The sequence below is a fragment of the Peromyscus leucopus genome, chromosome 19, assembly GCF_004664715.2.
Source record: "Peromyscus leucopus breed LL Stock chromosome 19, UCI_PerLeu_2.1, whole genome shotgun sequence".
Lineage (NCBI taxonomy): Eukaryota > Metazoa > Chordata > Mammalia > Rodentia > Cricetidae > Peromyscus > Peromyscus leucopus.
The window spans coordinates 54,764,915-54,790,961 of NC_051079.1; the positions used below are offsets into that span (position 1 = coordinate 54,764,915).

The 26,047-nt window shown below is 47.3% G+C and overlaps 1 protein-coding gene across 1 annotated transcript in view; it reads left to right on the forward strand.

Annotated features, from left to right (window-relative positions):
• Positions 1 to 22,132: 22,132 nt before the first annotated feature.
• Positions 22,133 to 26,047, forward strand: part of Impa2 (inositol monophosphatase 2) — a 30,938-nt gene continuing 27,023 nt past the window's right edge. Inside the window, exon 1 of the mRNA XM_028856192.2 lies at positions 22,133 to 22,439. Coding sequence (XP_028712025.1) covers positions 22,335 to 22,439 — 105 coding nt within the window. The 5' untranslated portion in view covers positions 22,133 to 22,334. The remainder of the gene's footprint in view (positions 22,440 to 26,047) is intronic.

Below are 26,047 nucleotides of genomic sequence, written 5' to 3' on the forward strand. Positions count from 1 at the left end.
GACAGAAATCCAAATGGAGTCACGACACAATGGGTGATCCAGTGCCCCAGCTAGACATCTTATGCCACCAAGTAAAAATTCCAGTGCCAGGCATGGGTTGTATCTAATTGAGTTGTTGCCAGAGGGGTCCCATAAACCACCGCAAACACCGTAAGCTATCACCAATGCTATTGGTTACTCTCCACAACCTCACAGTAAGGCCTATTGCTGAAGACACGGCTTTCTTAGAACACAGAGAAACAAGTCGGTGCTCGGCTAGACGTTTCACCTCTACTGACTAGACAGAGTTCAGGATGGAGAAGGCACTTTGCATACTACCAGAGGAAAAAAGCCATCACTGCTATCACCCGGCTACAAACACTGAGACCTAGAACAGGGATCATCAGCCTACGAGACATACCAGTGCAATCATGGCACACATGTTATGAGAGTAACCAACTACTGGTTTTTGTTGTTGTTGTTGTTTTGTTTTGGTTTTTTGAGACACGGTTTCTCTGTGTAGCTTTGCGCCTTTCCTGGTACTCACTCTGTAGACCAGGCAGGCCTAGAACTCACAGAGATCTGCCTGCCTCTGCCTCCTGAGTGCTGGAATTAAAGGTGTGCACCACCACCGCCCACCCAACTACTGTTTAATTGGAACTTAAGACCCACTCCATGAAACCCATATCTAACATTATTAAAGTGGCCCAAACCCTAAAACTAGATAGGTCATGGGTCCTAGTTGAAAATCTACCACTATTATTCTGCTAAAGGAAGATAGCAGCAAAATGACTCCTCATGAAATAATTCTGTACTCATAGACCAGTGCATCACTCAACCCTGACCAGGGAATCTTCTTCTTGCAATATAGATGTGATTTCTTAACATTGACCAACATCCTCCAGTAGTGAAAGCCTTGCCTCAGGGAAACCTGTCTGACACACCTGTTCTCTCCATCAGGCACACGGCAGCCCTCCTGCACTGCAGCTCTGTGCTTAGGACCTTTCAAGATAAGGGATGCAGCAATCACCCAAAAAGTCTGAATAGCACTATTCAAACAGCCTGTAACAAAGGTCACATGTTAACCATCGGCACTGAAGCTGAGTTACAGTCTCCTCGGCTAGATGAATGTGGGTAACTCAGTCTGTTGTGACTTGCAGATATCTGAATTATCTCCAAGGCGTTATAAGGGTGGATTCTGGGGCTACATATGAGCTTTTGTGAGCAAGCTAATTCAGAAATACCAAATCCACAAATAATGAAATTCACTGGGAATACATGTACGTACAAGACATGTTCATTCTAACTAGAAAGCAAAGAACAAAATGCATACAACAATGTAGTGTTCAGGTAAGTAGATAGGGTTTGGGATATGGTAAGGAGGATGGGGAGTTGGGGATTTAGCTCAGTGGTAGAGCGCTTGCCTAGCAAGCACAAGGCCCTGGGTTCGGTCCTCAACTCCTGGGGTGGGGGTGGGGGTGTTTTAAGGAGGATGGGGGATGGGCATTGTTTGACAAGAATAAGACCAATGGGGTGTGGATGCAGCTCTATGATAGAGTAATTTCTTGCTATGTGCAGGGTACATGGAATGAATCTCCAACACCAAAAATAAACAAGTGGGTAAGAAGGAGATTAAAATGGGATCCTTGTTAGTTTCCACTGCTGCTATATCCGGTTACCATGCAGATGGTATTCTAAAAAACAGATGTCAGACGCCCTGCACGGTCTCACTGGGCTAGAAATAAAAGGCCCCCTAGGTATGGGTTCCTTCTGGAGGCTCAAGGAGGATTTTCTTGCCTGCAGTCTGCTCAGTCCTCAGCTCACATTCTATCCAATCATCCATCTCCAACACACACACACACACACACACACACACACACACACACACACACAGAGAAGAAAGAAAGAAAAAAAAAAAAAGCAGACAGACAGACAGACAGACAGAGATAGAGAGCCAGAAAGAGACACACACAGAGAAAGACAGAGACACAGAGAGAGACAGACAGGCAGAGACAGTGACAGAGAGAGACTACGAGAAGAACATGACATCCTGGGATGGCTGGCTGTGCTTACAGCCTCAGAACAAGATTGCTATTGACTCAGGGCAGACTCAGAGTAAGGCCACCATTGGAAAAGTAATCAGAACAAGTCCCAGCTATCCTCAGTGTCCCAGGGTATGGAGGGCTGAAACACCACCTGGCTGTTCATAGAGGACCTCCCCAGCTGTAAAAGCAGCCACTAAGAATGCTTCTGTGCCCAGAGTTTCTCTCTCCTGCCTTTCCCTTCTGTACCAAAAGGATCTAAAACCTCTCCATGCTTGCCTTGCTCTACCATGGAAAATTATTTTATAACATTGGCCTATCCCTGCTGTCTCACACAGTGAGAGAGAGGGAAGGAGGAAGAGAGGGGAGGAGAAGGGGAAATAACAGTTATGGATAAACACGGATCTTGTGCTTTTCTGCTGGACCATGCCCTACAGCTAATACGCTAATTCTCCAGTATCCCTAGAGAAGCATTATGAGCACATTCACGACCTGCGTCAATCCCACAGAAACACACAGTCTAATTCTAGACAGCCAAGTTTCCCCACCTGCCAAAGTGACTTTCTGTTACCATGGAGACACCCAAAGCTCCTCATCCTTATTCCTTTCCTCCTCCCCTCTCACCTCATAGTACTCCTGACACTGGCTGACAGGTGTGTGGGAGGTGGGAGGGGACAGAGACACAGACATTCTCCCAACCCCAACCTGATCCTGTGATTTAAATAGCCCAGCTATCAGGGGATGTATAAACTTCAAGAATAAAGTCCCCATCTCCCAGGTGACTTTGAAGAAACAGCTTTTGTCTGGGAAAACTAACTAGAGAGTGCCAGGGTTTCCCGTAGGCCAGGATCATCTTGAACATACTTTGTGGCTGATGGTGACCTTAATCTTCTGATCCTCTTACCTTCAAGTGTTATGTTTATAAGTATGTACCAACACACACACACACACACATATATATATACATATATAATATATATGTGTGTGTGTATGTGTGTGTATATATATGTATATGTATATATATGTGTGTGTAATTTTACATCCATTGGTGTTTGTGCCTGCATTCATGTCTGTGTGAGAGTGTAACTCCTGGAGCTGGAGTTACAGACAGTTGTGAGCCACCATATGGGTGCTGGGAATTGAACCCAGGTCCCCTGGAGGAGCAGCCAGTGCTCTTAACCACTGAGCCATTATCCCCAGCCCCCAAACTCAGGCTTGGTGACCAGCACCTCTTACCAGCTATACCATCTCACCAGCCAGTGTCTAGCTCTCTAACTCCACCAATCTGCTCAAACACAAATATTTATATTACAGCCTTCTGAGTGGTTGGCCCTGCTAAAGCACTCTCAACATCTTTTATTATTGTATGTGTGCGGGTATTTTGCCTGTATGTCTGGCTGTGCGCCCTGAGTGCGTGCAGTGCCCATGGAGGCCAGTTACATATTTTTAGTAGCTTCAGCACTCCTGGGCTACAATATGAACTCCTGTCAAGAAAGAAAAGAGAGGGAGGGAGGGAAGGAGGGAGGGAGGGGGGAGGGAGGGAGGAAGGGAGGGAGGAAGGAAGGAAGGAAGGGGGGTGGCTTGAATGACAATGGCCCCATAGGCCCACAAAGAGTGGCACTATTAGGAGGTGTGGCCTTGTTGGAGTAAGTGTGTCTTCATTGGAGGAAGTGTGTCACTAGGGTGTGTTGCTGGAGGGCTTCTCTCCAGCTTCCACCAAGCCCCGCAGTCCCACAATCCACGTATAAAATAATCACTCAGACGCTTATATTACTTATAAACTGTATGGCCGTGGCAGGCTTCTTGCTAACTGTTCTTTCATCTTAAATTAACCCATTTCTATAAATCTATACCTTGCCACGTGGCTGGTGGCTTACCGGCATCTTTACATGCTGCTTGTCCTGGCGGTGGCTGCAGTGTCTCCCCTCCTTCTTCCTGTTTCCCCCATTCTCCTCTCTCCTTGTCCCGCCTATACTTCCTGCCTGGTCACTGGCCATCAGTGTTTTATTTATACAGAGTGATATCCACAGCAAGGGTGGGCTTTGACATCTCAGATGCTCAAGCCAGGCCCAGTGTCTCACTGTCTCTGCCTGCTGCCTGCTGATCCTGATGTAGAACTCTCAGCTGCCTCTCCAGCACCATGTCTGCCTGTGTGCTGCCATGCTTCCCACCATGATGATAATGGACTAATCCCCTAAACCTGTGAGCCAGCCCCAATTAAATGCCTTCCTTTATAGGAGTTTCTGCGGTCATAGTCTCTTCACAGCAGTAGAAACCCTAAGACAGACAGGAAGGAAGGAAGGAAGGAAGGAAGGAAGGAAGGAAGGAAGGAAGGAAGGAAGGAAGGAAGGAAGGAAGGAGGAAGGAAGGACAATTAGATAGTTAAGTGAGACACAACCAATGGAATGAACCTACTACCCTCAGTACTTTACAATAAAATGAAGAAACTAAAGTTGAGAAGGGCATGTCACTTTCCCAAGGTCACACAGCTGGTAAGAGTGACAGCTGGGACTCCTTATGTTTCACTTAAGTGCTATCTATTCGAGCTTTGCTTCAGTGTATATTAATGTAAAATGCCATCCTCTGAAATCCTTAAAGAGAGACCTGTAAGCATCTAGAAGTCTTTGTTCTCTTCACCACGCCCATCACTTCCTTCACCACGCCCATCACTTCCTTAACCACGCCCATCACTTCCTTCGCCATGCCCGCCTTTCCTTCACCAGGCCCATCCCCGGCTCATGAGAAAGCTGTCTGTGTTCTAACTCTCTGACGCTGCGGATTGAGCTCAGAGTCTTTCACCCACTAAGCACAAACTCGACCACTGAGCGACTCTCCCCCTCCCCTGTCCTGTCATTCACTTTGTTAGGGTGATTACAATTTTTTTAGAATATAGAGTAATAGCCTACGGTCTTGGATCGTCTGCATCTTGGATAAGGAAATGCACACACACACACTAACACACACATTCATACACGCATATATACATGCTCTCACACGCACAAGCGAACGTGGAGGCTGCAACACTTGGCTCACACCACAGTAGGTGTGAGGAATGAAGCCAGAGCCTCTGAGAACGAACGAACAATTTCTTTTGCAGAGAGAACTGTCTCAGTTGAAACCATTTCAAGTTGTCATAACTTGATGAAAGAACACGTTAAGACAAACACTACTTTTTATACCGTGGAGATGTCCAAATACGAATGACCCTCCTCCAGCTCTCCCGTCAGGCATAGGGCACATCCAGCCCCACCCCCCACGTGGCTAACACCAGGAAACTGAACAGAGCTTCCAGGCTGCTCAGCAACACACAACGACGGGTGTCCTTCCCCTGCCTCAACTCACTCTCCTCATTTCCAACAGATCATTAGACGTCATTCCCACGGAAAAGCAGGCTTAAGGAATTAGGTCCTTGCCTTTCCAGTTTGTATCAAACCAAGCAATTTCCTCAAGTCTCTGCAAGAGAAGTTCACTGGAGTCGTAAATACAAACTGTTGTGACATCCAAAAGAAAAGCAGGAGTCTATCTATGCAAGCTGGCTCCGGTCGCAATCCAGCAGAGGCAGCTAAGGATCAGGGACTCAACTCATAGGAAGCCCTGCCCCAGGAGGTCACAGCTGAGTGTTCATCCAAACCTGGGACCCAAGGAATCCCAAACCAGGAACCCCAACAGGGGATACAGCGCCTCAGGCCGTGGAGGCCCACACAGCTGAAAGCAGGAGATCAGTAATGTCGCCACTAGGTGGCGCAAACTGCCTTCCGTTGTGAGAAGACACTAACAGCACGGAGAATTTTATATTTTTTTAGGTTGTTTTTTTATTTTCATATTAAAATCAGCTTCTCGAATGTGAGTTGAACAAGGTATTGATCTATGGGTATAGCAGTGCGTCATTAGGAGTCATTTTGTTGCTATGTTCCTTTGGTAGAATAATAGTAGTCGGTTTCCCCCAGCCTGTGAGCTATTTAGTCTCAGGTTACTGACCACTTTGGCAGTGGCAGGTATGGGCTCCATTTCATGGAGCAGGCTTTAAGTCTAATCAAAAAGTGGGTGGTGACTCTCATGATGATGGTGCCACACTCTTGGACCGGAATCTCTTGTAGGCAGGTCAGTGTTGTGTAGCTGGGTGATGTTGGTGGTATTACCTTCCTCCTTTGGTAGTGTGCACAGCACCTTCCAACACCATGACCCACTAGTCAGTGGGGTGAAGCTTCTAGTTAGTCACTGGCTTAATATCTCTGTGTTGGATGCCATTAAATCTTATTTTCTTTCTTTTTTCTCGTTTTTCTTTTATTAAAATTAAATTTAATGGATAAAAACCGGTACCTTAAAAGGAACCTTGTCACATTTCAACATGTGTACATTTGTAGTGTTTAACTATCAGGTGACAACGATCTTTTCACACATTTGTCTCCCTTTCTGGTGACAACTTCCCAAATGCTTTCCTGCGGCTTTTTGAAACAGAAAGTCCATTATCACGGTCTGTAATCACCCCACTTTGCAAACAGACAAGGTACTTTGTGTTTGCTCTCACTGTAACTTGGTGTCATGTAGTAGTCCCTTTCTCTCCCCTGTTCACTTCTCTGTCAAGAACCAATGTGAGGGCCTGAGATGGCTCCCCAGGTAAAAGGGCTGGCCATGCAACTGTTACCTAAACACCAAATGCAATCCTGGGACATATGATGAAGAAGAGAAGTGTCTCCTGACCCCCACGCCCTCAATCTGTCGATGTCTGTCGTAAACGTTATTTTCAAAAAGACAAAAAGGCCTTACTGTTAGGTTGTAGAGAGTAACCAATAGTCTTGGGAACAGCCTGTGATGTAGGGTTGAGGATCCAGCTCAGTGCTAGAGTGCTTGCCTAGCAAGCCAAGGCCCTGGGTTCGGTCCTCAGCTCTGGGGGAAAAAAAGAAAGAAAAAAAAAAAAAAAAAAAAAAAAAAAAAAAAAAAAAAAGAAAGAAAAAAAAAAAAAAAGCCTGTGATGTTTGGAGTTTCTATAAGGCCCCTTTGGATAATGATTCAACAAGATGTGAACCCATCCCAGGTGTGAAGGTTTTGCTTGGTAGCATTGTCTCCCTGATTATTTTTATTGTCTCCCCACATTTTTATTACCCATTCATCAGTTGATGGACATCTAGTCTGTTTCCGATTTCCAGGTGTTAGAGCAGCAGTGAACATGGATGAGCAAGTGTCTCTGTAGTAGGATGGAGAGTCCTCTGGGTGTGTGCCCAAGAGTGGACCATCTACATCTTGAGGCAGATTGGTTTTCAGATTTTGGAGGCACCTCCACACTGATTTCTATATGTCCATACCAGTTGGCACTCCCCCCAGCAATGAGAATGTTCCCTTCCCCACATCTTCGCCAGCATGAGCTGCCGCTTGCTTCTTTGATCATGGCCCTTCTGGCTGGGGTAAGATGAAATCTAAAAGTAGGTTTAATTTGCTTTTCTCTGATGGTTAAGGATGTTGAACATTTAAGTGTTTCTCAGCTGGGTGGTGGTGGTAGACACCTTTAATCCCAACACTTAGGAAGCAGAGGCTGGCAGGTCTCCTGAGTTCGAGGCCAGCCTGGTGTACACAGTGAGTTCCAGGACAGCCAGGGTTGTTACACAGAGAAACCTTGTCTTCGGTTGTTTACTTGATGTTCAGGGTTTGTTTGTTTGTTTGTTTGTTCTGTGTATAACTGTGTATGTATATTAGATGTTAACCCTCTATCAGATATGTAACTGGTAAAATTCCTTTCTCATTCTGTAGGCTACTGTTTTGTTCAAATGATGGTGTCCTTTGCCATGCAGAAGCTTTTTCATTTCATGAGGTCTATTTTTTTTTTTTTTTTTTTTTTTTTTTTTTAGGTTTTTCAAGACAGGATTTCTCTGTGTAGCCCTGGCTGTCCTGGCACTTGCTTTGTAGACCAGGCTGGCCTTGAACTCACAGAAATCTGCCTGCCTCTGCCTTCCAACTTCTGGGATTAAAGGCGTGTGCCACTACAGCCTGGCTAGTTTTAAAACCATAACAAAGAAATGGAGATAACATAGGACACAGAAATTCACAACTTAGACCATGGACTTCTGCCAGACATGCTCAATTGTAAAAGCTTGCCATGTCAAGGTTAGCATGTAGAGATCAGGAAGGAGCTCAGTGGCCTTTGGTGGGGTCTAATGGGTATAGCCACTCTGGAAAACCACGAGACATGGCCCACAACAGTCGAATACATACCCCTGCACTGTGACACAGAATTCCTCTCCAAAGACGCACCTACAAATGTACACATCTTGGAATCAAAATTCATGTGCAAAGTCCTGGAAGCAGCATGGTATGCAATAGCCAAAGTCTACCACAGCGTCTTAGGATTTTTACTGATGAAATGAAACACCAAGATCAAAACATAATTTGGGGAGGAAAGGGTTTATTTGGCTTACACTTCCATATTGCTGTTCATTATTAAAGGAAGTCAGGACAGGAACTCAAACAGACCAGGATCCTAGATGCAGAGGCCATGGAGAAGTGGTTCTTTCTTTTTTTTTTAATTTTTATTTTTTTTAATTTATTTTTAAAATTACACTCATGATATTTATTACTTACACTCATGATATTAATCACATTTGTGGTATTTATAGATTACATTCGCAGTATTCATTCAAATATATATATATATATATATATTAATTTTAAATGTCAAATGTCATTTCTTGAAAGGGGTAGGAGGTCTTAAATACAGGCTTACAGCACAATGGGAGGACCCCGGAGGGCAGAAGTTTGCTACTGATGTTTTACAATCTTGCATCTAAGCTGTTAACGCCCATTATGCAGGATACACAGACAAGGAACTTCCCTTAAGCATTCAGGAGGGTGGAACCTGGCAGGGAATTAGCATAGGGAGGATATCAAGGTCAAGGTCCCCAAGTGAGAAGTGGTTCTTACTGGCTGACTCCCCATGGCTTGCTCAGCCTGCTTTCTTCTAGAACCCAGGACCACCACCCAGGGATGGCACCGCCCACCACGGACTGGGCCCTCCCCCAATGATCACTAATTGAGAAAAAGCCTTACAGCTGGATCTCAAGGAGGCATTTCTTCAGCCAAGGCTCCTTCCTCTCTGATGACTCTAGCTTGTGTCAAGTTGACACACACAACCAGCCAGTGCAGTAAGTAGGTAAAGAGTGCTTACACAGTGGAGTACAATACAGTCAGGAAGATTAATGAAACTATAGCTATCGAAAGTGTATCACTGAGTCTCATTAAGTGAATCAAAGACGCCGAATTTTTTAAGAAGAATTAATATCAATTGTTTCTATAGTCAAGGTCCATAGAAAGGATAGAAACCCCTCCTGGTATCCCAGTGCAGAGTGTAATATGAGCAATCGTTAAGTAGACATATCTTAACAAAATGACTTTAAATTTTTTTTTCAAGATTTATTTATTATGTATACAGCATGTATGACTGCAGGCCAGAAGAGGGCACCAGATTTCATTACATGGTTGTGAAATGTAATGGCTGTGAGCCACCATGTGGTTGCTGGGAATTGAACTCAGGACTTCTGGAAGAGCAGCCAGTGCTCTTAACCTCTGAGCCATCTCTCCAGCCCCAGCCATCTCTCCAGCCCTTAAAAAAATTTTTTTAAAGATAGTACCTACAGGGTCCTGCTATACTGCCTCATGAGGAATGAAAGAAAACAGTTGGGATTACTAAAACGTCATGCAAGCGTGAAGACGAGGCCACGGTCTTGGTACACTGAGGCGGGTTCTGCTAGTTTTGGAAAAACCACCCAGGAAACTTCAATTGTTGGGACAAGAAGAGGTTGCCCTGCAGGGGGCAGCCGAATGCGTTGGGTGGAAAGGGGGAAGCTTGCCTTCTTCTGCGGCTTCTGGAACTGCTGTTCCCCACCATAGACACCTGGTGGCGCCGAGGACGGGGAATGGGCTGGTGCATGCCGAGAAAGAAGTGTGTGTGTGGCGATAGCCTGATAGCTAGCGCAGGTTGTTTATGTGATGCTCAAATGAAAGCGGATGGCTGGTGTCACTGCGGGGATAAAGGATACGTGGGCAAAGGGCGAAGGGAGAGCCTGCGGCGGGAGCCAGGTGTCGGTGATCGCTTATGAGCGACGGCGGAGGATGTGCGAACGCAGCCTTGAGTTAACAGCTCGCCTTCTGGGGTCTGCTCTGCTGACTGACCCAGCTAGCACACAGGGACCCTTCACTAAGCATCGGGGGCAGGCCTTTCTGGTGCTCGTCCCAGATTATGTCCTCCCTCCCTCTCCTCCCTCCCGAGGCTTAGACAGAAGCCCCCCCCAGTGGACGTCGAACTAGTTCTACCAATAAGGCTTTGGCACAGGGTTCTCTCAGACCCCCCAAAGTAGCGTAGCTGGAGGCTGGCACCTGATGGTATCGGTGAATATGTTATCTGATGGCGAGCTTCAGGCGGGAGTTAACTAGCCTTTCCCCCTCCCCACAAACCACCGCCACCAGATAACCAGGAACTTGGGAGAAAGAGCGCCCTTGGGGCTATTGCTTGGAGGGAGGCCGGAGGATGACGCAGGGCAGATCACCTGATTGTAAATCCAGCGGCTGAGATCTCTAGGAAAACCCTTGGTGGACACTGAAGTGGAGCCTGGAGCGGAGCTGCCAAGGCCCAGCACTCCGTGAGATCTTTGCCCTACTTGTCCTGACCTGATTGGCAGCCTATGTAGACCGGGCCATTCGGGGACCTGTTCGCTCAGTTTTCACGCTTGAACTTGAACACGCACTCATCACTCACCAAATGGCCCTTTCTAGAGCTCCTCAACGCTTCCGCCAGACTGTTTTAAACCGCTCCTGGAAGTTCCCAAACTGAAGCCCCGAGGTCTCCGCCACCCTCTCAGACCCGCCGGTCTCCCCCAGGCTCTGAGAAGCCGCTCCCACAAGGGGCGCGGGGCTCCAGACTGCAGCGGGCGCCTGCCCAGGACAGAGAGATGGCTCAACTGGTTTGTCACCAAGTCTGCTGACCAGAGTTCCATGTCCAGGACCTAAGTTATGGTTAAAAAAAAAACCTGACACCTAACATTTATTCTCTGACCTACCCCCCACCCCAAACATTCTAAATGAATAATGCAGTAAAAATTATCATAGTATTTTTATTAATTCTTTGACAACTTCATACATGCATAAAATGTATTTTTATCAGATTCACCCCCTTATGGAACTTTATAAATCCCTTAATTAACTATACGGAATATTAACTCCAATCAAAGGCCTATGACCCTATAACTATCAGAAGAAAATAAAGCACAAAACTTTCATAACACTGGATGCATCAATGATTTTTTTAAACATTCTTTTTTGTTTGTTTGTTTTGTTTTTTTATACTTTTTTTCATCAATGATTCTTCTAACACTAGTAACAGGAAACAAAAGAAACATGAGAATTTAAATATCTAGAGCCAGGAAAATGGTTCGGTGAACGAAGGTACTTGGAACGCAAGCATGACACCTGAGTATAATCCTCAGGATCTGAATAAAGATGGAGGAAGAGTCTGCAAGGTTGCCCTGTGACCTCCAGTTTCATAAGTACTGTGCCGTTTAGCCCAGTGTCAGTGTTGGACACCTACTGGCATCCAGCTGGCGTCCCTTTTAGGGAAGTGTAAGGGAAGATGTAAGTCAGACCTTTGACCTTTGGTTATTGATGGTTCTGGGCGTTGACCCCAGGTCCTCATCTGTGCTAAGCAGATCAACTGTTGAGTGGCATCTCCAGGCCAGCCCTTGTTTTTAAACACACCCAGACTCAAGGCTCTGTGCTGCCGCGTTGGTGACATGGACAGCGCTATAGGATTTCCCAAAGGCATCGTCCAGCAGTTGGCAGCACACCGGTGACAAGGGATCTACACTATAAATACAGCCCTTTGGGTTCTCCCTTGTCTCAGAGTAGTTAGGAATCTTGTCACCCGACTTGCTTTGTGCCGGCTCTGGTTCTTGGTGCTATGCCTTGTCAGGAGGCCTGAGCTAGTGTCTGTCACATCTGCCTCTGTGCAGGTAACAGCTTAGTGAATGTGTCGTGAAGCCTCCTGCTCCGTGAGAGAGGTTGCGTCATGGTAGCTGGTGACATTAGATGGTACTTGTAGGTCACTGGGAAGATAGCAAAGTGACAGAAGAGAGGGAAGTGTCCATGACTGCATTGATTCATTTGGACTGTCTTTACAGAGGGGCAGGTCTTTGCGGAGGAGGGCTTAAGTAACAAACTGGTCACCTCGAGTTCTGAGGCCACCACACCTGGTTTATGTGGTGCTGGGGGCTGAATCTTCGGTTTTGTGCACACTAAGCCAACACTGCCATCTGAGTTACATCCCCAGCCCTGCACACACTTTTTAACTTTGAACATACCCCTCTTTGTTCACACATGTCTCATGGCAACAAATTACCCAACAAGTTACTTAAGCAGGGGTTTCCTCCTCAAATGGATGTAATAGTAGCAATCTAATGGGGTTTGGGGTTACTCTGTATATTTCCTGAGGTCATCGTAGGCAGGTGCTTTGGAGCCTCTTAGCTGCTGCCTCTGTGTGTTAATGTCTTTCTTTGTAGTGTTTTATGCAGTAACTGATCCATCGGCCAGTCAGTCGTCTCCTTAGGTCTTTAGTCCCGTGTGGAGCTGACAGTGTGCCGTGGTGCATGCTGGACATGCTGCTCTCTGTTTATGACAGACACATAATCAACAGGGCCTGTAGCTCCAGTTCCAGGGGGCTCTGACGCCCTCTTCTGGCCTCATTGAGCACTGCATGTGTGTGATAGATACAAGAGCGGACGGAACACCCATACACTTAAAATAAAAGTAATTAAATCTTTTTAAAATTTTAGCCTGATGATGGTGGTACACACCTTTAATCTCAGCATTCGGGAGGCAGAAGCAAGCAGATCTCTGCAAGTTTGAAGGTAGCCTGGTCTACAGAGGTCACACGGTGAAACCCTGTTTCAAAAAACAAACAAAAAACTAAAAAATATGTTTCACTTGACTTTTTAAAATTCATTTAGATCAGATTGGACTTGAACTCACAGAAATCTACTTGTCTCTTGCCTCTGCCTTATGACTGTTGGGACTGAAGACATGCACCACCATACCCACCTTGATTACGTTCCTTAACTTTAAATGCAAGGCTGGAGATGTAGCCCAGAGAAAGAGTGCTCACCTAGCATGGAAGGGAACTCTAGTAGTGCAAAAGGGCTAGGATTTCAGCGCTGGTCTGTCTGTAAGAAGCTTCAGTGTGCTGGCTTCTACCAACTGCGCACAGATAACTCCTTCCCTAGGAGCTGTGCGCAGTATGAGTTTTTCTTCCGTATTTTTTTTTTTTTTTTTTTTTTTTTTTTTGGTTTTTCGAGACAGGGTTTCTCTTGTGTAGCTTTGCGCCTTTCCTGGGACTCACTTGGTAGCCCAGGCTGGCCTCGAACTCACAGAGATCCACCTGGCTCTGCCTCCCGAGTGCTGGGATTAAAGGCGTGCGCCACCACCGCCCGGCTTCCGTATTTTTTTTTTAAGGCAGAACTTGCAGGAGGGCAGTGCCTGACACAGGCTTGCTCTACCACTGAGCTGCATCCACCAGAAAGTGAGGTTCCTGCCCCCTGCCTTTGAATATAGGATTCTGCCTTATTCTTGTACTCTGTTGCCTCTCACGGACATGATGGAGCCCACCCCCAGCGACACACTTCCTTCTAATCCTTCTCAAATAGCGCCACTCTCTGGTGAGTTAGCATTCAAATACAAGATCCTATGGGGGGGGGCGGTTTTATTCAAACCACCGCAGATGCACGCCCACACCTTGGGGCTGCCTTGTCCAATCTTGTTAAAGTCAAGGGCTCAGTCAGATGTCTGCAGAGCAGACCAGGCCCTCTTCCTCTCAGATGCTAATTGCTTTGAAGCACTTTTGTGTGGACCCACACAAACTTTCCAGGGCTAATGAAGATCATTTCCTCCTCTTCCCCCTCCCCCTCTTCTTCGGTTTTTTTCGAGACAGAGTTTCTCTTTGTAACTGGCTGTCCCCGCAACCTGCTTTGTAGACCAGGCTGGCTTCAAACTCACAGAGATCCTCCTATCTCTGCCTCCCAAGTGCTGGGATTAAAGGCATGCACCACCACTACCCGGCTCATTTTCTATTTTCTCCTCTTACCTGTAGAAAAATATACCCAAATTGAATAGAGTCCCGTAACAGTCTTTTTGCTGTTGTTGTTGTTGTTAAAAAAAAAAAAAAAAAAAAAAAAAAAAAAAAACTTTCATGCATACAAATGGAACATAATCTTTCAGTTAAAAAAAATTAAAAGAAAAAAATCAGATAAGTATTGCCCAAGAGCAATCTAGTTTTAAAATGCAGACATACCGAAGAATTTGTGAGTACACTGGTTGGAAACCAGCGGCTTCAGCAACTCAGCTCCAGCCGTGACGTCATCACCAGCCGCCAAATGTAGCATGTCTACCCTTGAAAAGGTTCCTGCCTTCGCAGACCGCTCTCCCTCCGTCTGTCTGTCTCAGTCTCTCTCTTGTCCCGGCTCCGAGACAGCCTCTCGCTCCCCGCCCCCCATAAATCTCTGAGCTATTCCTTGGCTCCGATCTGCCAAGGTACCCTGTCGCCTAAACCCTAACATTCCATCCCTGTTCATTCTCATCCCTGACGCCAGTCTTTCCCATGTGGGCAGAAATCGGAGGGTTCTCTAGAGTTCGAGAACACGGAAAAACCACCCGGACTCTATCAAGATTTTAATCAGCCCTTGGTTGGATTTGGGACTGCTGCCCCTGGCTGGAGCCAAGTGTGGGGGCAAGTGTTAAAAGCAAAAGTCACAATTCATCGCTGGGGACGCGCACTTCTGCAGACGCAATTCCTGGGGACATGCACCCTGGCTCTTTTGCATTCCTGGAATTCCTGAACGTTCTAACTGACTCAAGTTGCTGACCAGCCAGTCTCAGACCTCTAGAATGCTTGCTTTAGTCAAAAATGGAGTCACTGTAGCTGCTACTATATATTATATTAAAAGGGGATTTATTAGAGCGGCTTACAGGCTGTGGTCCAGCTAGTCCAACAATGGCTGTCTACCAACAACGGAAGGTCCAAGAAACCAGTTGTTCAGTCCACAGAACTAGATGTCTTAGCTGTTCTTCAGTATATGTTAACATCCCAAAGAAGTAGGCTCTAATACCAGGAAAGGAATGCTTCAGCAGTGGGATAGATGAGCTTACCAGCAAGAGTGAGGGCAAGCAGGCAAACAACAAAAACTTCCTTCTTCCCTGTCCTTTTGTGAGGCTGCCACCAGAAGGTGTAGCCCCAATTTAGGGTGGGTCTTCCGACCTCAAACATCCAATCAAGAAAATTCCTCACAGTCACGCCCAGCTGCTTAAGTTTTGGTTGATTGCAGATGTGGTCAAGTTGACAACCAGGATTAACCCACCATCTTACCTACCCTGCAAGGATGGGGCTGGCATTGGTTGGAGGAAAAACTCAAAGCAAAACCGTGCCCTATAGTATAATGTTGATAAAGAAAATAAAACAATTTGACTAAGATAAGAGGCTGTGTGGGAAAGTAGATGGGAGCTCTCTGAACCTTCCTCTTCAGTTTGCTGTAAACCTGAAGCTGCTCTTTAAAAAACAACAACAACAACAAAATATGGGCTGGAGAGATGGCTCAGAGGTTAAGAGCAGATGTACCTTTACAAGAAAAAAAAAAATAGTGCTGGGCGGCAGTGGTGCACACCTTTAATCCCTGCACTCAGGAACAGAGCCAGACAGATCTCTGAGAGTTCGAGGCCAGCCTGGTCTACAGAGCAAGATCCAGGATAGACATCAAAACCACACAGAGAAATCCTCTCTCAAAAAATCTAATAATAATAATAACAATAACAACAATAATAAAGTAATTTTAAAAAAACAGTGGGAAAGCATCTGCCTTGCACACATGGGATCCTGGCTTTGGTTCCCAGCACCACAGGAAATTAAAACATATCTTATAGTAAAGACAAACTAGGCTCATTCCTATTCATGATTAAACCTCTGTTTCTCCAGGATTGGGCTATGCCCACCTGTAACCTTAACTACAAATGGTCCTGCACTGACTGTGCCAAGAATGGCAATCATGTCTTCGTTTCAAAAGCTAACAACTGTCTTGCAAACCTACTTTTGTTTCCAAAGGGTTGTTATGACTATGAGTTCTTATGCCCACCTTGCAACCATGTCTTTGTTTCAGAAGGTCATTGGGACTAACGTGTTATGATGTTCTGCTTCTGTAACCCTGCCTCTTTTGCCCCCAAATCCCCCATCTGGAGACCCCTTAACCCCTGAGCTATAAAAGCCTTGTTTTCCTCACATCCAGTGCTGACCTCTCAAAGTCCGCCTTAGGGGGAGGCAGTCTGTGTACACGAATTTTAAAAAAGCCCGCTTTAATCAATTGCTTGCTTTCATTAATTTGGCCATGATGATTTGGGTCAGTGGTCTTTCTCCACCCATCTTTGGGGTTAACAGAGGAAGATGTACTGATACAGTCCATCCTCTCCTCCAGTGGACCAGAGTCAGGAGAGGTAGCCACAGGGCCACCATGACGCCAGAGAGGCTGAAGACAATGTGCCCTTACAAGAGGTGAAGGGTGATTGAACTGCAGGATAACTTTTCTGGAAATATTTAGGTCTTGGGAGTCTGTTTATGATACCATGGAAGCAAGCTTCTGGTTTCCTTTAACAGGATACCAACATGAGAAGGGTGCACAGCAATATGGAACATCCCACCCAAGGAGTGTGGCAGGTATCCCAGGCACTTGAAGGGTGGGTCAAGGGACCAGATTCACAAAGATCAGTGGTTCTCAACCTTCCTAATGCTGCAACCCTTTAGTACAATTCCTCATGTTGTGGCGACCCCCAACTACAAAATTATTTCCGTTACAACTTCATAACTGTAATTTTGCTACTGTCATGAATCATAACGTATATATCTGTTTTCCAACGGTCTTAGGTGACCTCCATGAAAGGGCCATTCATCGAGACTCATAGGTCGATAACTACTGCTCTAGAGAACCTTGACTAATACACACATCCATCATCAATCAAGAAAACACCTCACAGATTTGCCTGCAGGCCAATCACATTGGGGGCATTTTCCAACTGAGGTTCTATCCTACTGGAAGACTCTAGGTATGTCAAGCTGACAAAAAAAACTAACCAGCCTACCAGGGTAGCTTGAATCTGTGTTCCTGTGTCAAGTCATTCATATTTAGCCAGAATTAACTGCTTTCTATTTTTTCTTTAAAACAGAGTCCTTGCGTTCTATTAACAAGATTGAGTTGTCTGAGAGCAAACAGTTTGTTTTCATTCTACCAGGAGGAAGGCAGGCAAGAAAGTGAACTTCAGCTTTGGGAAATAGAGCTACATGTCATACAGCATGGAGTGCAGAATGCAATATGCTGTGAGAGCGTTGTTAATTTCCATTAACGTTATCACGAACAATTCCAGGTGTACAGGACTGAAAATTGCAGAGGAATAAGGCCTTGTAGTTCACTTTAATAGAATGCAGTAGTGACAATAATTGAAGGGCCATTTCAGAGTATCCAGGATCTACAAACTTAGGAGACAGAGGAGTGACTACAGAGCAAAGCAAACACACAAGACAAGTCCAGGAAAGGTCTGCACTGAGTTCTCAGGGAGAATCTGGAACAACGTTACACTCAGCAGGAAGGAGGCTGAAAGCTGTGTTAACCCCTCTTCCACAAGGGGGGAAAGTGCTAAGGGAAATTTTCCCAGAAGAAGATAAATATCTCTAGTTTTCTAGTGGAGATAAGTGAGAAAAGGGCTAACCATCGGGAGAATTCTTTAACAAATGACTCTTCTAGAGGAGAGATGCAAAGGGACTCCAAGAACTGTTCCTGTTGCAGATCCGCACACAGTGTGAGTGGTATGCTCCTACACAGCATTTCTTGGCAACCGTCTGACTTAATTTAGTAAAACCTCAGGAGCCGATTAGTTCAAATGACCAAGTGACTTGGGGCTCTTGGGCCAGGTGATGGTAGGCAGGGGTCTGGCTCTCCATTGCAAGACTTGTCAGGGGGAAAGAATTCCTTATAACCTGTCATGTGGGTGCCCAGGGCACACCGTCTTGATTCCATATGTCAGTCACTTTGGGCTGCCATAACAAAGTGCCATAGCCTGGGAGGCTTGCGCATTTGGGATAATAGGGTGGAAGCCAGAACCTAGTGCAGGCACTCTACCACTGAGCTACATCCCCAACCCATCTAGGAGGCTTAGAACCACAAATACTATTTTCTTGATCTTCTAGAGGCTGCTTGTCCATGATCAAGGTGTGGACAGAGTTAATTTTTCCTGAAGTGTCTCTACTTGGATTATGGGTGGCTGCCTTTCTCGATATACAAATTCCCACGTCTTATAAGAACTTCAAGCAGTCCCTGGCCAGCTCCAGTCCAACTTAACTACTTCTTTAAAGCACTGTCTCCAAACAGTCACATTCTTAGGTTAAGATTTCAGCAAATGAATTTATTTATTTGTTTGTTTGTTTGTTTTTGATGGGCAGGTTGGGGTACACAATCAACATACAATTCAGCCCCAAAGAGCTTTTTACATATAAAGTTACAAATGGTCAGACAGTATCAGGAGTTCACTTCGAGGGATGTAATAATAAGATGAGTTCAGCCAGGCTGTGCTGGCACACGCCTTTAATCTCAGCACTCAGGAGGCAGAGGCAAGCAGATCTCTGAGTATGAGGCCACCCTGGTCTACAGAGCGAGTTCCAGGACAGCCAGAGCTACACAGAGAAACCCTGTCTCAAACAAACAAACAAACAAACAAATAAATGAGACCAACCAAGAAGTGGATATAATGTCCAGGCCAATTTCTTGGACTTCTTTGGCCCTGGAGGATAATATCTAATTTCAAAGCATCCTGTCGGAGAAGTAGATAGAGGAAACCTTTGCCTGGCATTTTGTTTCTTTAGCCTTTGCTCTCCTCCAGGAAGGACAGAAGGACAGTCCTTACACACTGCCCCTCCTGGCCTTTGGGCTCCATGCCCACACACTTTGCATGAGGCCTCCTGGTGACCAAGGCACACATGGAGGGGGTGCCCTGGGGACATCAAAGGAAGGGGAAGTTGAGAAAGAGTTTTTAAGGCAGAGCACATGGTGGCTTGCTGGTTAGCATGGCTTCCAGCCTCCGAATGTGGTAACACGTGGACCGGAGGCAGGCTGGGTGAAGAGCTGTCTCACATGTCCACTGAGACTTGCCATTTACACACGGAAGGGGCGTGTTATCCATCATAAAAGGCCGATTTCAGTATTCAGTGAGTAACAGATCTATTAATTTATTTAATTTTTGTAATGTCAGGGACTGAATTTAGGGCTTCAAGCACTCAAGGCAAGTAACTTAGGCTTATTTAATAAGTCTATATCAGTTATATGGTATATTAATCTCTTGAGGCTATGTTGGTGCATGAGTGAACAGATTTTGTTTGTTTTGGTGCTGAGGACAGGACTCGGGACACAGGTTAAGCCTGAGTTCTGCTACTAAGCTACTGGTTATAGGGTATGGCTGTCCTCTACCCTGAACTCTCCAGCCCAGGGGCTGGGCTGCAAATGCATGCGCGTCAAGCACAGAAATATTAACTCATTAAATAGTCACAAAGACCATTCTGTACTTGAATGGCGGTAAGACAAAAGAGAAACTTGGCTGGCTTCAGTCTTCATACCTGTCAAAAAACACACTATTCCGCATTAAGGGATTTGTCGGTTAGACAAGGAAGTTATCAATATTTCCCTCGGATGGGTTCAGATCTGTAATAAAAGTTTTATGCCATGTTATAACTGAGCTTCCAGATTAGATCACAGAAGGGGAGGTGAGGGGGGTGGATATGTTCAGAAAGGGCGAGAAAGGGCCAAAGTTAAGTCTTTTTTTTTTTTCCTCCCAAGTCGGGGTTTCTCTGTGTATCCCTGCCTGTTCTGGAACTCACTCTGTAGACCAGGCTGGGCTCGAATTCAGAAATCCACCTGCCTCTGCATCTCGAGTGCTGGGATTAAAGGTGTGCGCCACCACCAGCCTGCCAAAGTCAAATCCTATCCTAACATTAATCACTAATGAAAATCAGCAACAAAACACAGGCCACTTCTTTTTTTTTTTTTTTAAAGACTAATACTTTAAAAAAAAATTATCTTATGTACATTAGTGGTTTTGCCTGCATGTTTCTGTGTGAGGGTATCAGATCTTGGAGTTACAGACAGTTGTGTAAGCTGCCATGTGGGTGGTGGGAATTGAACCCGGATCCTCTGGAAGAGCAGTTAGTGCTCTTAACCGCTGAGCCATCTCTCCAGCCCCCTTATAGGCCACTTTTTAATTTTTCTGTCAGGTCTCAAAGAAACCCTGGACAAGTCGCAGCACCTGTGACTCCTCTCAGTACTCTCCCCCTCCCCCTACCAAAATGTCTCCTTCCAAGGGGCTGGGCTTCGGCTCCCCCCGCCCCTAGTTTCTCTTCCATATGCAACAGCCATTTTGGATACATACTCTCTTTGGTTCTCTTGGCTCCTGGCTGGCCCGGCTCCTGGATCGCTCTTGGTCTGCTTGCCCTCATCTCTCGCCACCCCCACCCCCACTCCGTGGCCTGGGTCAGTCTGCTAGCCATGTTCAGTCCGGGCTCTTCAGATGTCTGACTGTGCGCTCCCTCGATCCTACAGTAAACCTCCTCAACTATGTCTTGGAGTGGTCATGTCCTCATTTTTCATCCATTTTAAACATCACGTGTACTTATTTCTGCACACACCTGTGTACGTGCGCGCGTGCGCATGTGGTCAGAGGCCAGTTTTCGGGAGGGGGTTCTCTCCTTCCACCATGTAGGGGTTTCAGGGATCCAGCTCAGTTTGGAGACACCTGCTGAGCCGTCTTTGCCTGGCTCACATTTCATTTGTAAAAGAAGCATTCAGAGCAGTTCCAGGCGGTTTTTTTTTTTGTTTGTTTGTTTTGTTTTGTTTGTTTGTTTGGTTTTTTTTTTTTTTTGAAGCCCTACAAGCAATCTTGAAGTGAAAAAACATGAACAAAGATGGAGTATAGCGGCTCCATGCTGACCTGGGCAACCCTTGGTCCCTTTTCTGTGCCATGGGATGAGCTAGGTGAGTCAGAGTCCTTAGAGTTGACCCTAGCTAAAAAGGTTTACTGCCATCTTTAGGTTAACTTAAAAAAAAAAAAAAAAAAAAAAAAAAAAAGTTCCGTCAGTGTTTTTACACAAACTCCCATTCTCCCAGACTGAGAAGTGGCACTCCATAATTTCATGTGGGTCGTTTTTTTGGTTTTTGGTTTTGTGGTTTTTCGAAACAGGGTTTCTCTGCTTAGCTTTGGCGCCTTTCCAGGCTGGCCTCGAACTCACAGAGATCCGCCTGCCTCTGCCTCCCGAGTGCTGGGATTAAAGGCGTGCGCCACCACGGCCCGGCGATGGGTCGATTTTTATATAAGTTGTGGGTAGAGGGACTCAGGAAGTTAAACTCTTGGACACTCAGGAAATGCCTTCCTAGTATTTGTATTTTCCTAATAGGCGTGGACTAGCTTTCATCAGCGTCCAAGGTTAAAACGGTCACTCCTCGCTATAGAAATTCTAATCACAGTCACAGCTAGGGCTCCACACAAGTTTTGAGTTTAAACAGTTTACGATCCGGAGTGACAGTCTCGTGTTTGGCTTGCGGCTCCCCCACCCCAGCCCCCACCTGGGAACCCCGTGGCTCTACGCGCCCTCGGGAATGAGTTCCAGAGACTCAGCAGCAGCAGGCAAATTTACAGAGGCCGCCCACCAGCAGCTGCCAGGGGCTGGAAGTGCCCACCTTGCAGTCCCCCGGAGCTGCCTGGCCGGGACAGGATGAGAAGTGGGCCCGGCTGGGCGCGTGGCTGGGCGGGGCGAGCACCCGGTGGAGAGCGAGGTGGGGGCGGGGAGAGGGCGGAGCGAGCTCTGCACGGGGCGGGGCTAAGGCGAGGGGGTGGGGCGCAGAGTAGGGGGCGGGGTCTGTTGTGGGGAGGCGGGGCTAATGATGAGACGCCGGGCCTGGGATGGGAAGGCGGGGCAAGGCCTTGAATTGGGAGGCGTGGGCGTGGGCGGGGCAAATGAGGCGGGGCGGACGGGGCGGGGCAAATGGGACGGGGGTAAATGGGGCGGGGCTACCAGGCGCTGCTACTTGGGCTGCAACTCCTGGCCGGCCTTCCTGCTGCACGGCGCGCGGGCGGAGGCACGGCTTGGCGGGAAGGCGAGAAGAGCGTGCGGAGCCTCCGGTGCTGGCGGCGGCAACGAGTGGGAGCCCGGGTCCGGCCGCAGCACGCGGAACTGAGCTGAAGGTGGCGGGGCCCGGCGGAGCCGCGATGAAGCCGAGCAGCGAGGAGGAGGAGGAGGAGGCGGTCCGGGGCGTGGGCCCCTGGGACGAGTGCTTCGAAGTGGCGGTGCAGTTGGCGCTGCGAGCGGGACAGGTGAGCACGGTGGCCGCGTCCAGCCCCGAGGCACACCCGAGATGGACAGCGTGGGCGCGCTGCGGGCGCGTGGGCGGGAGCGGCGCGCGTTGCAAGGACAGGGCCTGTGTTGTTTCTGGGGCGCACCTTTCTCTGGCCCTTCACCCCCTGCAGCCGGGGGAGGCGAGCATGGGGAGCAGGGGGTCACCACCGTGGGGAAAAGAAGGGCGCAGCCTTCAGGAAAGCGTGAGGGACGCGCTCCTCTTTTGGCGATGGAATGGCCAACTGCTGGGTACTTGACCTTGGCGTTTGAGTCACCTGGAAAGCAAACCTCCCCCCACCCCAGGCTAGAATACCGCAGTTATTTCTTTTTAAGGACCAATCCTGCAGCCAGGTTGTCGGTGCCCCCTGTTTCGACCCCAGGCGCGTGGAGCTCTGGCTGGGTTGCAGATGATTGTCCTTCTCCGGGCATCCTGAGCCCAGGCAGCCTAGGCTCACAGCCTGAGAGCGCCTCCAGGGAGTGACTGGCACAGACCCGAGTTCAGGAGGAACTCGTTAGACTGCCGGAAGGATGGAAACCAGCGCAAAGCTGAAGAAAACCAGACTGGGTTTGAAAACTAACTGTGGCGCCTCTGTTTTTCATTTTCGTGTTCTCACCCTAACTGTTTCTCAGTCTCTTCAGCAGCGCCGAACTTATAATATTGGTGGAATGAATATGCAATGGCTCCCTAGGACGTCAGAGCAGGCCTTGTTTGATGCTCCATGCTCTCTGCTCCTTAAAACGTGGTTGCACACCGCCGACACGGGAGACAGGAGTTAACGAAGTGCTGTTCACAGAAAGGCTTATGTCCAAAAAAAAAAAAAAAAAAGCATTATTTTCAGGTGTATCTGAAAATACTCTAAAGGGGGTGTCTGTATTTAAAAGTGTTGCCATGGTGCTGGGGAATGCAGCCCAGTGGTACAGTGCATGCGCAAAGCCATCCCAACATAGCAACAACCGGAAGAGCAAATACTTTGAAACTACCCTTTGCAATTATGCAGTAACAAGGAGAATCCGGCCCTTCCCAGACAACTGATAAAGCTTGTAGCTCAGAGCAAACCCTCTTCCTAGAAAATAGATTCTCTATGAGCAGGAACTAGCAGCTCTCTCTCTCCCGTCTCCTCGCTTCTGTTCCAACAAGAGCATCCTTCCAGAGAGAGCATGTCAGCGTATGTAGGAACCTTAAGACTCCTTTTTTTCCCTGATGACTTTGAAAATCAACTTTAGGACTCAGGCACTGCTGTGTAAAAGCTGGTGAGTGGGAGCTGTAGGTTCTGTGGCCTTTCAGGTTTAAATCTTTCAAGAATAGAGGCTTAAGTAATTTTTAATATTCAACAGTGCTCATCAGAAGTTTGCAGTACCACAGGCACAGTTCTTAAAGGTTCTGTAAATTTTAACGTAAAGAGATTGGTGGTTTTGCAATTTCCCAACAGCAAAAAAAAAAAGAAGAAGAAGCTTTAAAAAAAAAAAAAAGCCGTGAAATAAAGATTCTGACATTAGGAGTCTGGTCAGGGAGCCCAGGACTCTGGGCTTCCTCTTGGGAATTATGCAGCTTCCTGCCTGCCTGGCATTGAGTGAGGGAAAGGCTGAGAGAAACAGAAGGCTCGCAAGGTCGCGGTAGCTAACCTGTGAAAAGAGGGAACGATTCTCTAAATGATCTGTAGTAATCGGGTACTGACAGACAGCCCGTGGCACGGCAGCCCAGTGAGACAGGAAAGACATCTTTGAGGTCCCCTTAGCCACCTGTGCCAATGCTCTATTTTGTCATGGGCTCCTCTCACCAATGCTCTATTTTATCGTGGGCTCCTCTCCGTTACCAGCTGAGGGGCTGGGTGCTGTATGCTACAAGGCCAGGGCCTCAAAGGGAGGGAGCTCCCAATATATATGTCCAGTGTCCCCAGATTACACTAACTGCTCCCAAGTTCCTTTGCTCCATCCTGAGAGAACTTCCTGCCCAGAGATGCCCCCTCACCTTGCCTCCTCTCCCCTCACCTCCTTTGAGCTACACCTGTTTATCTTAGCCTACTGGAGTCATTCCTGCCTTCCCCAAGGTCCCAGCCACTCACTTGCTAAAGGGGCCTCAAGTGCATGTGTGTCTGTGGTTTTCAGGGGACCCCAGCCAGGGCCTCTAGCAGCACATGCTCTACCACTGAGCCACACCCCCAGCCCTTCCAGTATTTTCTCTCTCTTTCCTTCTGTTCTTTCCTTTCCTCCCTCCTGACAGAGTCTCCATATTTAGCCCAGGTTAGCCTCATGATCCCCCTAGCTCTGCCTCCCAAGTACTGGGGCTGTAGGTGTGCACTATAATGACATCTTTGTAGTTTTCTGTGAGGGACTAGAAAGATAAACAGCTTTTCCCGTTGCAAAATTGAATCTATTATGGATAGTTTAGAAAAAGTATGATAGTACAATTTAAAATTGTACAGCTATCATCGGCTGAGAACTTAACTTTTTTCTTTAGTGCCGCCATGTTTCATGTATTACTTGTACTATGGAGAAGAGTGTCGGACAGGCCTGATCCCAGCTGCAAGCATTCAAAACCTCCCTATCCAGCCAGCACCTCTCTGATGCCCGGCTGCCCCATACAGGTCTACTCCTCTCTCTGAACACAGAAACAGTGACAGCAGACCCGGCCAGTTGGTTTGGCCAACAGGAAGAGCATTTCTGAAAGCCGTCCCTTTATTGGCTGGCTAACAATAACTTACAGACAGATAATGCCTGCACATCCCACAGACAGGTCTCATCAAACCTAAGTACGTCTACTTAGACCTCCTGCTTGTCTGAACTGACCACACCCTCTTCAGTACCAGCCGATGCCAGGTCTAAAAGGGAGTTGGTGATGGATGAAAGGGACGGTCCGAATCTAGCCAAAATAGCTGACTTCTGCCCCTTGCAAAAAGTGATCTGGGGAGGTGAGACTATGTTTCTTTATTGCTCTAAATGTCTTTTGCATGTTTATTTACTTCTTTGATACTATGTTTTAAAACCGTGGCACTAAAACCTCGGAGTTCATTCACCAGGCAACATGTGTTGAGCAACTCCGGAACTTCAGCCTCTGTTGGGTATGTGATGTGAGGTGTTGTGAGAGTCCTGTGTCAGACTCAACATCCGGAGCCCACCTGGAGCCCACATGACTATGACGGAGCTGTGTAAAGAGGGATGAAAAATGATTTGATTTTGGAAGGCTGAGGTGACAGTTTGGATTGGGCATAGGTCGTGAGGGAAAGAGGTGCTAGGATGACGGCAGGGATTTGGGCCTGAAAAGCAGGTTGCATGATGGATTTGCGATGTCCTGAGACAGGGAGCTGCAGGTGGAGCAGGTGTGGGGGTGTCCCGAGCTTGTGGCACATGGTTGCTCAGTGGATTTCTCAGCTGAGAGACTGACTGGATCCAGATTGCAGGAGAGAAGGGAGATGTGACTGTGGGGAGGTTGGGCAGCTGGCTGCCCACAGGGTGCCATCACCCCAGGCTGGGCTCCTGTGTTCTCTTTGGGAGAGTCCCAAGTGCCCCTGTATGAAGTCGTCCCTCTGATGGCTCCTTTCTCCTGCCTGGGCTGAGACATCTGTCACTGAAGGAAGTGAGGAGAAAG